General features: G+C 38.7%; 2 protein-coding genes across 2 annotated transcripts; both read right to left on the minus strand.

Moving 5' to 3' along the window:
• Positions 1–1,288: 1,288 nt before the first annotated feature.
• On the minus strand, positions 1,289–8,958 carry hoxd3a (homeobox D3a). Its single transcript, XM_079518350.1, has 4 exons — positions 8,896–8,958; positions 4,980–5,039; positions 2,354–2,897; positions 1,289–2,045 (listed from the first exon to the last, which is right to left on the minus strand). The coding sequence occupies exons 3-4, from the start codon at positions 2,793–2,795 to the stop codon at positions 1,297–1,299; spliced, it is 1,191 nt and encodes a 396-aa protein (XP_079374476.1). The 5' UTR covers positions 2,796–2,897; positions 4,980–5,039; positions 8,896–8,958; the 3' UTR covers positions 1,289–1,296.
• A 3,194-nt stretch (positions 8,959–12,152) lies between these two features.
• hoxd4a (homeobox D4a) lies at positions 12,153–13,772 on the minus strand. The gene is made up of 2 exons (XM_079518186.1): positions 13,355–13,772; positions 12,153–12,925 (listed from the first exon to the last, which is right to left on the minus strand). The coding sequence occupies exons 1-2, from the start codon at positions 13,755–13,757 to the stop codon at positions 12,627–12,629; spliced, it is 702 nt and encodes a 233-aa protein (XP_079374312.1). The 5' UTR covers positions 13,758–13,772; the 3' UTR covers positions 12,153–12,626.
• Positions 13,773–16,119: the final 2,347 nt, after the last annotated feature.

The raw sequence follows: 16,119 nt of genomic DNA on the forward strand, positions 1-16,119 counted from the left end.
AATGCACATTCCACTGAAAGCATAGAGCCGTCTGATTAGTTTTAGATAGGGTATGCCTAACCCTAGTCTGTATTTATCGATTTATGAGCATTCTGCCTCTTTGGGCTGTAGGCTACAGTATACTAGCCTAAGTCAATAAAGCCTTGTTACTTTTATCTGTCAGAGATTCAATTTCACAGGGCACCAGTTTGTGTCCAACGTAACGCAACGGAGCTATTAAAAATAACCAGATGATAGGCCTACTACTGACTTAGAGATTCCCAGTATATTCGTCGCCTCGGGGTGTTGTGACTTTTGAAAAATAAATAAATACATACATACACATTATACATAAAATTAAACAAATTATGTAAAATAAAAAAGCAGCAAATAAATTTGAGCACTTTATTTACAAAATGTTAAACACAATAAAATATAACATTTCAATATCATTAGGGTTTCATAAATTTATGGATATCCAACTGAATTAAATAACAATGCGGTAGCCAAAGAAAAAATAGCAATGAACTATACACAAAATGACATGCTGGTGTGTTAAATTTGTATAATATTCGATATTTCGATAGTCTACGTTTTGCTTAGCATAGAGGTTTTGACACAAGATTAACCATGGACATATAGTGGTGTTTATACACTATACAATGTCCCATTTATCCCAGATTTACAATTAGAAATGCTCTTTTCCAACAATACACTGCGAGTCAAAGCATTTACCAAACCCTGTATTGCCTACCCTTCGAAGTGCATTAATCTGGCCAATCTTACAAAATTCCACACATATAAATACTCGCATATAAATGATAAATAATGTGCAATACAAAAGTAGTTAAATAATAAATAGGCTATATATGTATGGGAGATAATACAAAGTAATACAAATAAATAAATAAGACGCCCGTGAAGATAATGGAACATTGACAGACGGAAATTTTACCCTAAAAGTCCTTCATTCTAAAGATGAGCATCTACTGTCGTCATCTACAAGACTTACCTTCAAGTAATGGCATGATATTTTCCGATTTCAGTCCCCCACATTGCGCATTGCACATCAAAATAAAGAATAAGGGGAAAAAATGAGAACAATTGACAATCAGGCTTGTCTTGCCTTTGCGCACCCCCAGTCAAGAGAAATGGACAAAGCTGTAGGCCTATTTAGAAAATAATTACACAATAGCATTAATAGTAATATCAATAATACTGTAATAATACACACGACTCGCTTGGAGTGTAATTATTAGACTAGTGAGGTAATAAAAGAGCGCAACATAATTTTGGCACACACATGGGAACCACATATTACAAATGCGTAAGTTTAGGCGCTTCCTGAATCCTTCCCTGAGACGCTTGGAGAGATGTGAGGTCTGTGTATGTAGGATGGGGATCACAGGGTCCATGATGGTGGTTGCCTGGAATCTGAGCGGCACAGCTGTAGTCCACGCTGGTAGATGAGGGATGAGGAAGATGGCCGAGGTTGAACATGGGGCCCGAGGCTGGCATGGAATCAACAAAATTCCCACCAACATAAACGGGGCTGCCTTGTAAATTAGCGTTGGCAAAGCTGCCATTGCTTTGCATGCTGTGGTGTTCGTATTCGGATCCCGGGTATCTTTTCTGTTGCGGGATGCAACCACCTAATGGTGCCGTGTACGCGGCCAAGCCGTACATGTTTTGCTGGGGCTTGGCGAACGACGGGGGCGAGGGCGCATCATAGCTGAGGCTGTTTACGTTTGGGAGCTGACCAGAATATCCAATGTGATTTGGGCCACTCATTGGTGGGCTTCTGTCAGGGGAATGTCCGAGGGGAGAGTGCATGATCCCTTTAGACTTCTGGTCCTTCTTGTATTTCATCCTTCTGTTTTGAAACCAGATCTTTATTTGGCGCTCGGTGAGATTCAAAAGGTTGGCCATTTCCACTCTCCGAGGGCGACAAAGGTACCGGTTAAAGTGGAACTCCTTCTCAAGTTCTACTAGTTGTGCACTGGTGTAGGCAGTCCTGACCCGTTTAGAGGCAGGTCCGGGTGGGCTCTTCTCATCGCTAAGCTCACCTGTAAATCAATAACGACATATATTAGAATATAGTGTATTTATATATTCGTCAATTTTCCTACTAGCCTATATCCGCATTCTTACGGATTTTTGATCCATTGACGAAAGCTATAGCATAACTGCACAGATATGGGCCGGGGTACGTAGCCTACGCAGTGCGCACGCGCGTACACATACACACACGCACACGCACGCACGCACGCACGCACGCACACACACACACACACACACACACACACACACACACACACACACACACACACACACACACACACTGAATGCGGTCATGATGCTATACTATTTCTACCTGCAGGTGTACTGCTGTTGCCTTTCAGTTTAGCAGCCGCTCGCGTCTCTTTCATCCATGGGAATATTTGCTTTGTAATGACTGGTGTGGCAGTATTTGAAGCACTGTTTGATGGGGATTTCTTCTTCTGGGACGAGGAGTTGTTGGAACCCGGAGAGGATGCAGACAGTGGGGGTGCCTGCTGCTGCTCTCCAATACTCGTTGGTTGGCTGTTGCTTTGGCTGCTGCCTTGTCGCATGCAGTCTCCATTCAGCTCATTGTCTTTAAGAGTTGGTGGCCGAACAGTGGCGGTCTGTATCGGACAAACGGTACCCTGATAATCATTCTCAATATTAGACGTGGTATAGGATTGATGGGTGGGCGCATAATTATAGGAGTCAGGTTTGGGGTAAGTGTAGGCTCCAAAAAGTCCAGAATTGTCGTAATAGGTAGCCTTCTGCATTTTGTAGATTCAACGCCAAAGAGCCAGTGCAAAACTATCCAATGGCATGGGTGTTCTTCTCTCACGTGATTGGTGTTTCCCACAGTCGCTCTGTTCCGTGACCTATGAGGAGAGGAATTTTCAGACTCATTGTGCACGCAATAAATATAATATTTATCCGACACATTTTCAAAACATTGTTTCAGAGCCTTGACCTATATATAGCCTAAACCAACGCCTGTATCATCATGAGACTGATTATTATTATTTTTTTAAACTTTTTTATTATTAGCCTATTATTAATGATGGCTGTATAGTAGGCCTGTAGTAGCAGTGTTAAATCTGTTCATTCATCAATTTGCAACGAGAGTGTAAATATAAATGTGTGCACTCTCAGAGCTAAATTAACACAGGATTTAACTGTGAACTCGTAACCAGCCATCTGTCTATTTATAGATAGGTCTCCACGTCATTCTTCCATGCAAGTGTCAAATTGAAAAGAGTTAAAGTTTAACTTGCGCTCAAAGCTCCCTTTGGGAGGCCATAGGCATCCCTCAGAAATAAGCTGAATCAGCATTTGAGACACGCACACAATACCCCTCTCAGTAATCACACGACCTTACAAAACCCACCATGTATTGTTCCCTACAGCCCACCAAACTGACCAAATCTTTGAAGGAGCCTTACCCATATCTGTTGTCAAAACAAGGTTAAAATTTACGTATTTCAAATTTTCTCTCTCTATATATATATATATATATATATATATATATATATATATATATATATATATATATAGTTATTTTGTGTGTGTGTGTGTGTGTGTGTGTGTGTGTGTGTGTGTGTGTGTGTGTGTGTGTGTGTGTGCGTGCGTGCGTGCGTGCGCGCGTGTGTGCGCGTACACATGTGTTTGGGGTGGGCGGGTGGGGGTTGGGCTGATAGGCCTAGATATGATATGTTATTACTCTGGCCCCTGCCCATTTCTCAACCCTATTAGACTGCAGGATTCTCCTTAACTGTGTGCTCTCACATGGCAGAGCTGTAACTTGATTTTCAGCCATCTATACTGTTTTTAGATTAAGAGTGCATACTTTACACATACTGGAAACAAGACTCAAAATGTGTATACAATTTTAACAATGATGTTAACCAATCCAGAGAAATCTCAAGTATACAGCCTTTCGTCATTAATACTTTAATTTAATGAATTAATATTAATACACGCACATGCATGCATGCGCGCGAGCACGCACGCACGCACACACGCACGCACGCACACACACACACACACACACACACACACACACACACACACACACACACACACACACACACACACACACACACACACACACACACACACAGTCACATACAAATATGTGTGTGATAGAGATTAAAACTTGTATGTACGTATGTCTGCATGGAGACAAATCAAGAGGCCTACTGTAGTGGCTGTAGGAGGAGGAATCGTCGCGCCGTGCATAACAATTGCACCTGTCAATGTGGACCGCAGCAAAATTTATGACCGCAAATGTTATGGTTGTAAACGCCTCGGAGAGGAATGAAAAGCAAAACACTCTTCAAGACTCGTAACCTCAGAAGTGTAAAACTAAGCGTAGGTGGAAGGCAAGGAAAAGAATTTCATACTCCGCGAGTTCTCCTACAGAGGGGTCGCTTTATAAATCGTGCCTCCAGTCTTTCTGTTGCTACTGAACTCGTGTATGCGCAAGTTTGCCTCCATGCCCGCAGAACAACTGGAAATTATGTTATTTATATTTATGAATGGAACCCTGGCGATGGCTCATTTGCTAGCTGTTAGAATGTGGAATACGTGAAGTGGAGTGGTAATTAAAAAAATTGTCTCATGTTTTGTTTTCTGTTCTTTAATTGCAATTATTTAATATTGTTCCTCATTTTATCTATACAAATTATTGTGTCGGTCGATCCATCTTGCATTCAAAAGGAGACTGGAGTTATATTTTGCAAACGAAACAAACAATTGATTTGTAGGAAATTGGTATCCGCAATTAATGTATAACTGTATGATATGGCCCAAGTCATAGCCTATCTCAAGTTTCCACCTCCTTTTGTCACATATGTATATATAGAAATATGTTATATTAGTGTTTCAAATGAATGTTAACGTGTAAAATAGATATGTTTTGTTCCTCGTATTTTTTGTATTATTAAATAAATGTTACTCACCGAAATGTGCGCAGATCTGTTTTGTGTCCCTCACGCATTCATCACTGCTCTCACTTCGACCTGAGACAGAACCGAATGTGTTACACACACCATTTTACATGTCAAGGTATAACAGCTTACAGTTGGTGTAAAGCTTTCTATCTTGACTATATGCCCTCTTTATCACGTGGCAGAAAAATAAGATGTTTGGCTTCATTGTTAAAAAAAAATACGAACTGTTTTTATTATGTTTTTATGGCCACACAAAAAAACACAACAAATGATTTTCTTTCCTCACTTGTTCACTTTATTTATCGTTTATTCTCTTTTTAATTTGGTCAAATTATATTCAGTCACTACTAATACGAGGTATGGTCACTGTTAGTAATGCACCACAAAGAAATGTCTTACATGTGCAGATTTAAACAAAGAGGTAGCCAAAATATTTAGCAGTCATAAGCTTTTTAAGTGACCTTAGGGTCATTCAGCCTTAACTCAAAGTTTAATGAACAACGAGCAGGGGTTCAAGTAAGCCTCACTGAAATCCAAACCAACTTTTTCCACCGATGCCCTCAAGCTGCAACATACAGAAGAAGAGACGCATGGCCAGTGGTTGTCCTTAAGCAGAAAAGTAGGGATTAATCCGTCGAAATAATCAGTTAATTAATTTTAACGCGAGTTTGATTGATTGAGTTTTCCCTCTCTCTTTTTATTTGAAGATAACAAATCCCTCAAAGATGATTATGCATCCTGCATGGAACAGGCTATTTGTGGAAGATACTCAAAATCAGCAGCATATGTAGCCTATGTTTTAAGTTCTTTTGAACACACAGTGTTACTTCTAGTACCAGACAAGCTCCTCTTTTCAAACAAGAATGTTTTTCGCCTACGCATTGTTACGGTAGTTTGGTTCGTACAATGGGGCAGTTGCAACATAAGTCATTGAAGGCTCTGTATGGGTAAGTGCTATCAGCTCACTTCATCATTTCTCTCGGTTGCCCATCTGAATCCTTAATATTTTAACTTAGACCATTTTCCGTGCACGTTGTTGCTGGAAATATGCTGCGCAGGTAAACGAAGGCCTATCTAACTAGCATTATATGCTCGCCCAGTGTGAACTGTGGTTAGAATATAAGATTTCTGAATTAAATTGAAACTATTCAGATAGGGGTTTCCCAAATAAATATGAAATAAGTAGGCCTAAATGTTGACCTATTGACCATTGTTCTTATTACATAGAGATCCGGTATCTCACGGCATGGTATTTTGTCTGATATTATGTAAAAGACGCAACAATCTCAAGCAGTGTTGATGAGTGAAATTAAGCCTCTTTCCACAATCAAATAACTGTTTGAAAACAAAGTTAGAAAATGAACACGGAAATAATATCCTAAATAATTGTAATCGAATAATATTTGACTTGCGACTTAGTTCTAATGTTTTATCCAATTGACAATACCATGAGAAAATATTGACTTACTATGCTATAAACCAAGAGCCACACTCCAAATCATACAAAATAACATTTAATGAAAAGCTATAGTAATCCCCAAAATATCCAATGAGACTATATATCCATGTAAAATATAACGTTGCTTGCAGCTTAACAAAGTCATAGTTGAAACCACATAAATCAAGGCTAACGCCACCGTGACTATAAGACAACAAATTAATGTGATTTACGATCTAAGAGACAAAATGAAAAGTTCCTCTACTACTTCTTCCTCTGAGTCAGTCTTCATCGAAATGCAACTGAAAATCCATTGCCAGTTGCAGACCGATTCTTTCCTTAATATTTGAAAGTCCAAATTATACATCTGCTTTACAAATTGTATCCCAATGTCTATACCCGCACAATTGCCGATCAGAGAGCGACATTAATAAGGATCACCTTCTATGAATCGAATAAATCATATTTATTTCCTTGCATTATATTACCCCATGGTTAAAGGTTGCATTTTGCCATGCAATTGCTTACCTGTGAATCAATTCATCATATATACCAGTGCCTCTCAGTCTCAATTCCTTTCCATGTAGTCTCCAGAATAAATCCTTCACCCTTTGTCTGTAGACAATGCTGTCCTAAACCTGATCTTGCTGTTTTTCAGACATTTCCATATACCAATGCAGACAGTATTCCCGATAGAATGGAAGGACTCGCATTCAACTACCAATAAAAAGCGAACAAGGTATCCTTATTCCAGAAAAAAATCCCTGGCAATCAATCACCCAATGAAATATACAGGAATTCAGAAACGGATAGGCCTATACATTTGCAGCTAACATTAGGATTTTGGTGTTTCGGAACCTTTATGATGACAAATAAAGGCACTGCCTTAAGATACAAGCATATTTGTTCACGTGATCTACTGGCAGATTGTTCCTTTCAGGCTGCTTCTTCAACCAAGCCTTACCTCACGAATCCATTTTGATAAAGGGTGGCGTTTATTTCCTCATCTGAACTGTGTGTGAAAATGTTCTATTGCCTATGATTTCTTTTTCTCTCTTTCCATTGCAGGGATTGCAACTACACTTAGACCTATAGCAATGATACATTGCTGTGGAATTATTAATCGTTTATGGATTCTGATAATCATTTAGAGTTTGCAGTCTGTACACTTTATATTCATATATATGTTATTGTATTGCTCTATTTTAACTCTTTTTAATCATTGGTTAAGACTTTATATTCACAATTCTTAATACATTTAAGTATATATCTATATCTTAATAATAGACGTATATGTGAGAAGTCACGTTGCTTTAATATATTATAATAAAAACAGATACAATAGACATACACCAAAACAGTATATGCCAGTGGCCCAGTGTTGAACAATTTAGATATATTGTAGAATGATATAATGGTTCTAGTTCCTGTAGTCACTGATCAGCGTATAGGCCCAACATATACATTTTTGTGATTTATGACACCATTTGTTGAAATCTGAGAGTGGAATTGTATTCTAATAAACCACGTAAGCCCCCTTTGTCTGCTGTCTTCTCTACCCACAATGTTGAAGCATATACCGGCTGCTTTCTAATAAATAAACACAAATAAATAAAGTACAGTTTTTGTTCAATGAAAATGGATAGTGGTGTGGTTTAAGGGGGACATGGAGTTCAAAGAATGAATGAGAAGACGGAGGATTTGGAGACACAAGGATCGGAGGGATGTTGAGAGGTAGGTTAAATTGCACTGAGGAGGGTTTCGGGACCAGCGTCGCAGCATATGTTCGGAGGGTAATAAAAGTGAAAGATTTACAGTTTTCGCCCGGCCCCCCAACAGTCTCACACCCTTTCAGGAATTACTGAGAATGATTTACAACGAGGCACAACTGTCAACCTGCCCAAACACAACTTCCACGAAGACTCTCAGAAATAAAAATCAAACCATCCGACACCAACAATAAAAATAGACTAATGTTAGAGACTGACTGTTCCCCCTAGAACATACGATATATCCTGAGATGTATTATAATTTGCACAGGCAAACGTCAAACCATAACTTTTTTTGTTTATGGGCACAGACAGTTATCCCACCAGGTCGTTTGGAAATATTTCTGCTATGTCATTTTTGTCCTTTAAAATACATTTTACTGACAATGGCCCTGTGCAAAAATGACATAGCCGGCTATGTCAGACAACGCTGCAGCCCATATGCATATATCCAGTACTTGCATTGGACCATATACAGTAAAAAATAAAATAACAAAAAATAAACAAAATAGTTAACTTGTAGCCTATTCTGGGCGACAGCTGAGTTGCAAAATCTTGTATCAGGCTACCGATGCATTTCATAAAAAGCACAGCATTGGTACAACACACAACCACAGACTGTTTACAGCGCCCATCAAAGGGTGCAATCTATCAAATATCTGACAGATATCGTCATTTACCAGCTCAGTCAGAAAGAAATGCTGAAATATTTACCTACCAAGCATCCATTGGTTCGGATGTTGTGCTATAAAGTGCCGGCTACAGTTGCGCCGAGTATCGCTATCGCACCGTTTGGATATTATTTTCTTGGGATCTGTTCAGTTTTCAAGTCTGATAGAGTCCTTGCGATTAATGACGACGCCGTGTTTCTAGGGGGACGTGCTGCATTAATTATTTAGACAATCACGTGGTCAAGAATAGAGAGCGGAGTGGTATAGTCTCCGAATTATATCTCCGAATGCAGACAGCGCAGTTTAATACATCTTAGGGGCTGTCTAGCTTGGCGAAGCTTCTGCGTACAGCTGGAAATCAAATATGGCCGTGTGAGAGCCATTGTGAGCGCGGCGACGGTGTATTCCTACATTCGGTGCAATGTCATTGAAAATGGCTCTGCCTTTGGCTCCCATTTATTGCTTTCAGACATGTAGGTCAATGTAGCTACACTGCACGTTTGAGGGTTGCTCTGACCTGATTGCATTCTCAACCTGTTATAAATAATATGTTCAATACAAGTTATGACAGGAGATGGGGGAAAATGCAGACATGTTATAAAATTATTATTTGAATATGAAATGAGATTGACTATTTATCAAAAACGTAATATGTGATGTAAATATGTTCTCTTTCACAATATATAGCTCTCCCTCTCTCCCTCTCCATGTGCTTTTTCTCGCTCCCTCCACTCTATCTGACATGCAAATAGAGAATGAGTGTAGAATGATTGCAAAATCTGGGCTGGTGCACGGTATTAAAGTATCACTTTACATATAGGCTGCTTTCTCTGAATCGTTTCTCTGAATCGTGTTTGCACGTGTGCACACAAATGGTGAGGCTTGCCTTCTCACTTCACTCTTCTTCACATACACAAACATGCATGCACGAACGCTTGTGCAATCCTATCCCATGTACCATTTGCAAGCCTAGGCCTGTGTTCAAAGGCCATGCATGCATGGAGAAGGAAACAATGCTGTACAATTGCAACAGATTGTGTGTCACTGTCCGTGCACTGACTCCAACTTTTGGAAAATGTGTGTCAATTATAATTTTACAAAAGTATAGTTGATGGTGCATGTTCCACGTGTTGTTGACATATTAAACATAACTTCTCAACAAAGCAGAGAAAGCTTATATCCAAAACAACTCGTGCCCATTATGCCTCTATGCTTAATCACCTCTGGCCAGATTTGGGGTAGGCCTATTTAGTTTCAGTATAACAACAAGGCAAGCTCTTTCAATGGTGTAATGTAACAAAACCATGCATTTCAAATTAATTGGATCACACTTTTATAAATATGTAACAGGGCGCTGATTACCTGCTGGTATAGGCGAATGCCATAAGGCCTATACGATATATATAGACTATATAGGCTCTAATGCCCGACAGCGAGTCTTGGGTTCGATTCCCGAGCCCAGCTATTTTTGCTGCGTCTCTCTCTCTCTCTCTCTCTCTCTCTCTCTCTCTCTCTCTCTCTTTCTCTCTCTCTCTGTCGATGTTTTCCTGTCATTCTCCACTACAATCTAATAAATAAAGTCAGCAAAGCCCCAAAATATCCCCAAATAAAATATTTATAGACTTTTCTAACCTACAAACGAAGCCGAATACCAAGGGTTTTGTGGGTACCCAAAATATACCCACAAGAATCGCCACAACCTTCAATCGGTTTTACGGAACATTGTTCTTGAAGGTTGTGGGGTTTTGCGCATGCCACGCGCGCTTATAGACTGTCAGTAGAAATTGTGACAGGCTATAGAGCAACACATATTTTTGTCATCATTTAAAAGATACACATAACTAGTAGATCTAAATTAGTCCTATATATTTTCCCTTACAGAGAACTTTTGGTGCCATTGTGCAGAGTTTAGAAGTGCTGATGGCTCCATGCACGCTATTGTCGCTATATAATTAAGAAATATAAACGATCTACCAAAGCTATTTGAAGCCATGCACTGATTGTCTTTTAATTCACAGAAGTAAAACATGTTGCAAAAATTAGACACATATTTAGATCTTTGTTTTGAATTGGATTTTTCTTTCATTTTTCTTCATTTTTGGGGGTATAGGCTACTCAAAAAGTATCACGTGAAAAAATATATATTTACAGTCATTTAAATGCATAATTGGTAGAAATCTTTATTTTTCAATAAACTTTTCACATCTGGATGCACAATACAAGGTAAAAAGCATGTACAAAAATAAAACCAAACAGATTGCATATTGACAAATGCATAATCAGAACCGTTTGGGGCTTCACCTGATAGGCTATAATAAATATTGTTTAAACAAGTTTAAAACTATGACATTTATGCGGTGAACATTCTTCACAATGTTTTAGTTTGGTTTGGGGGGGGAAATCCTTAAAACCAAATGCGCCAGTGACAGAAATGCTGTAGGTCCGGGCGGGTCAGAGGGGCTTGGAGGTCAGTCCTTGCGGCTGAAATGTGTCTAAGGCGAAAGAAGCGGTGTCCCCTGGATGAACCTGCCACTGCTGCTTTGTCGAACTTCAACCGAAATACCTTTTCAACTTCTCATCGTGAAGACTTCACAGAGAGAAGATTGGAGGAGTTCCTCGCTTCTTTTTTTTGTTTGTCTTAAGACAATGATGGTATAATACAAGAATATCTTTCGTGAAACGTGACATGAAAGCCCCTGGTTAGTTTGGTGTAAATGAATGTCTATATTTCAACATTAACTAAGAACACTGACTAAACCTTGCATAAAAGCCATGCTAATAATGCACAAGAGTTCAAACTCATTTCAGAATAATAATAAAAAAGATAATTGAATATTTTAAACTCGTATGTGTGCTATACGAAAATTTACAAATTCTTGATCAAATAAATAATTACGAAATACAATCCATATGAAGAAAAAAAATCTATTTCTAAATATTTTGGATTAGATTTTTCTGATGAGGAACATCTAACCAACATCAATTTGATGCCATGCAAGAACAAATTGATCTTCCATAAGAGTTTCAAATGGCAGAGCGAGCCTCTGAAAATATAAACTGTTTACAAAGATGTCAAGAGAGATTTATAACCGAATAAGGGCACTCAGAATAGTATATGCACACAGGAATGTTTTGCCTTTGAGAATAATATTTAGCAATTATTCAAAGCTTTATTGTACAAAATAAGTTACATGAATCACAAAGAAATGCGAGAGAATTAAGTGAATATTTCACCGGGATAATTGCAACACGAAAGTATATGTTACCGAGTTGTAGGCTCACAATGCAAACAATGTTTCTTTCAAGTATATTTTTGTGCATGTGATGTCTAATTAGAAATTAAAAAAATAAAAATAAAAAACACGCTGTGGGCCCATTTTGTGTAATTTGGACGAATGGTTTCCCCCATTTTAAATAAAACATCTACCGTAGCCATGTTACCTGCTTGAATTCACATGTGAAGAACATTAGTGAATACATCATCCATAAAATCAGTTGTGGTCATACAATGTCCTCGGTGGTTACATATTTATGCAAAAATAAAAGTGTTTTTCGGTATACTGTGCCTCTTTGAGGAATTAAATTATGAGAGATTCAACGTGCCTCTCAGTTTCAGAGTTATTTTTTCTGACTCAGTTTTGAGCCAGTCAACACTTCTTGGGTCGTTCTTTTGTTAAATATAAATTGATAAAAATGAGATAAGTCCATGCAAAAGTTAGATACAACCTTTGTCTTTTATAATGTACATGTTTATTCGCAGCGTGAAGGCGCCCCTTCTTTATAAAGTTGTAATATCAGTCTGGTTATCCTTCTGAAGACTTTGCAGATGGTTTGAGCCTGGTGCCGACCTGCCCTTGGTGTTCGGTAATTTGTGGTCTTTCTTCCATTTCATCCTTCTGTTCTGAAACCATATTTTGATCTGCCGTTCGGAGAGACAAAGGGTATGGGCAATCTCAATCCTTCGTCGCCTGGTCAGGTACCTGTTAAAATGAAATTCCTTCTCAAGTTCCAAAACCTGCTGTCGCGTATAAGCTGTTCTTGACCGTTTGGGTTCAGGTCCTGTGTAATCCGGGTTCACTGTGAGAAAACAAAACAAAAAGTGACCAAATGTTGACCATACAGCAGGCTAAACAAAACAGCACAACAGAGCACCCTTCTCAGCACGGGACACTCAAACTTTTGAGACAACCCACAGAAAAAGAACTAGCTCGGGAAATAGGCTATACGCGACTGAATGTCGACGCACATGCACTCCATGAATTTAGTTGTTTACTCCCAATATCGTCCCAATGTATACAGGCACCACTATCATCAGATAATAAGTGTTTTGAAGAGCTTTGAGACGTTCACCTTGCGGCCTATTTCCTGGGCAATAAAAATTTATGACTTGTGTAATTGGCGAGGCCTTCAAAGCCACCCATAAATATTACACTGAATGCTTTCGTTGAAGCTAAAATAGAAGACCTCAGCTGATCCCAAAAGAGACGTGCATGGTGGAAATCTTACCATTATTTACGTGGACTTTCTTCATCCAAGGATAAACTACTGCAGGCTGCTTGGCTTGTATCCCATTTTGGTTCTTTGTGCTTTGTTGTTGTCCACAAGTCCGAGGACCAGCCATTTGGACCGGTGGGCACTGCTCAGTCTGTGCGGTGAAAGCTGGGCTGGCTCTCTCCTGGACATGACCCCGTGGCTGCACCGTGGAGTCCTGCACAGTGTTGCAGCTGAAGGGCTCCGTGTAGTTTGGCCGAGGATAGATTCCTCCTGGATGCTGAAACTCTGGGTCCGGCGATGGACCGTAGAAGTCCGAGCCCTGGTCAGGTATATAGTTATTCTGTGAATATTCCTCACAAGGAGGAAATTTTGGATCCACATACTTAGAGTTCACCAAATACGAACTCATGGCCATTAATTTCTGAAGGTAGAAAATACTAATTTTTCTCGAGTTGTCTTTTTTTCCTCCCTCCATAAAGCCCTCCTACTTGGTGTCAACTGAATAAAGTTAGGGAACCATGTGACCGGATTGGCCAATAGAGGTGACGCTGCTCCATAAACGGGTAAACATATACCTAAAAGCAATTTAATCTAACTTCAGATACACCCAAATTAAACCCACATTTAGGAGAAGAAAAAAAAAACCCAAGGCATTACTGTGCACATCTGGAAAATAAAGTTAGAACATAGAAAGTCGTTTAAAAAAAGAAAGAAAAATGGAACAGTGTGGAGCCTTGTGTATACAATATATCGATAATAAAAACAGCATACATAAAGCATTAGCCTATCATTTTGATCCCCTTATGTAAGAAATTCTAGCACGTTTAATGTTCTACAACAACACCAAGCCAACGACAAGCCAGAGAAACAAACAAAAGATACAAAAAGGCCTTTGGCATAAAAGAGGGGAATAAAGACTGATGACAATTGATGGGCACTGTCTTTGTCAAGAAGGGGTCATCCAAAAGTTACACGAATCTCATCACTTCATGAGCCCCGTCCCTTTCAAAAAGCGTCTTAGAAGCCTATTGGCTAGTAGCCAGTCTGGGGATCAATAATGTATGGATAGAAACGACTCAAGTAAGACCATGGGAGTAAAAATGCGATATCCTGCTGTTTTATTTGCTTGTTTTTAGTAAATGCATTTGGATATTTCATCCTCTCAAATGGATGGAGTAGATATATATGCTACTGATTATATAGTTTACAAGACGTGTTAAACATTGTATGACAAATTCCTTTGAGACCCCACTTTTGGTATAGTGTTTAATCATTTTATGTGGGAGGCCTAATTATTTTTTTGTTATTGTCAATTTCTCATTCATTCAGACCTGCATTATTTTATGAAATGAAAGCTAAGTGGCATTTGAAAGCTGCAGGCATATACCACACCAAACAAGACATGCCTATAAAAAAAAAGCAGTGTCAATAAATCGAAGTTTTTTCATCGACCATATACTCCCCTAGAATCGAATCTGTGAATGTGATTTTATCACACAAATTCGGTTCTACAGGGTATATATAGACGACGGAATACAAGTCCCAACTGAACATTAGAGGTATAGCATCAGTTTCTCACAAAATCCGAAATACGAAAATAACAAATACATGCCACACTGAAAACCCTTTCTACCATCAAAATCGAAGAAAAGTATATGAACTGAAGTCAAATGGGCTAAACGCAGGTCAATGCAAGGTTCTAGACGATTTCATCATAGTTCAAGTTCACGAGACCGATTGTCTTTTAGTCTTTCAAAGAATACAAACCATTTTGCAAGTTCTTGGCCCAAAATCAAGGATATTCCGAACTGGAAGAACATGTGCAGCAACAGATACCCAGCAGAATCACTATTTTACTGACTGTGTGCAATGCTTGACTATTGCCATCATGCAAAGGATGAGGCTGAAGGCCACTGGGGTCAAATTGAATCATTTGCAAACATATCAAAAAGTTCAATTATGTTCTGCTCCGCTGACAGCTCAAAGAGTGCAAAAGTTTACCAATTCATCATGATTCATCGACTGACCACCTCTGTTGGTATTGTATACAACCAGACTCGTCAGAAAACGACAGAAGGTCGCTTACCAGTGAAATAATGTTTTAAATGGGTTGGTATTATTCTAGATTGTTGACTAGTATTGATTATTACTCTTATCATTAATTCCCATTGACGTAGTAAGAATGGGAAATTCAGAGGCAGGGATGATCAATGTCTAAAATAAGCTACGGGCCTGCAAACTTTCAGAATAAACCATAAACATTTAACTCATAGAACTTTTAGTCCAAGCATCTAGAGTGAACATGCAACTTCCAGCGAAATTACTGAGTTTATAGGTCTATTATTGGTTAATTTAATTGTATGAATCTTATATTTTATTTTATATTACAAAGGGACACTTATATGACACGTGACAATACATTTTGAACGCTTTCAAGGTGTCAAGTTTATGCTATAGGCCTGAAGGCCACATGTCCATTCCTTAATAAAATGTATTAAATTGATAAAGCAACTTTGTTCATTCGATATGGAGCAGTGAAATTGATTTGCCATGGTCCTCATGGTTATAAATAATACATTTTAAGTTTGATTACATAGAGTGTAACTTTCTTATGTAACATTTTGTTACGTCTACTATGTCAGCCATTGCGAATAATTAAAAGGCCTATTATCGCACCTGATTTTCAAATTATTTAAACTACATTTCAACGAATAATGTATTACTCAAGGAGATTTCATGTTGTTCATGTTGTTGTTCTTTTCTGTGGGCCTCTTTGC

The sequence above is a fragment of the Electrona antarctica genome, assembly GCF_951216825.1.
Source record: "Electrona antarctica genome assembly, chromosome: 13".
Classification (NCBI taxonomy): domain Eukaryota; kingdom Metazoa; phylum Chordata; class Actinopteri; order Myctophiformes; family Myctophidae; genus Electrona; species Electrona antarctica.

Excerpts from the sequence above, each read along its gene's own strand:
- hoxd3a (XM_079518350.1), bottom strand. The coding sequence starts at position 2,795 with ATGCAGAAGGCTACCTATTACGACAATTCTGGACTTTTTGGAGCCTAC. Across the intron at positions 2,046-2,353 it reads CAACAGCAGTACACCTGCAG|GTGAGCTTAGCGATGAGAAG; the intron begins GTAGAAATAGTA and ends ATTGATTTACAG.
- hoxd4a (XM_079518186.1), bottom strand. The coding sequence starts at position 13,757 with ATGGCCATGAGTTCGTATTTGGTGAACTCTAAGTATGTGGATCCAAAA. Across the intron at positions 12,926-13,354 it reads GAAAGTCCACGTAAATAATG|TGAACCCGGATTACACAGGA; the intron begins GTAAGATTTCCA and ends GTTTTCTCACAG.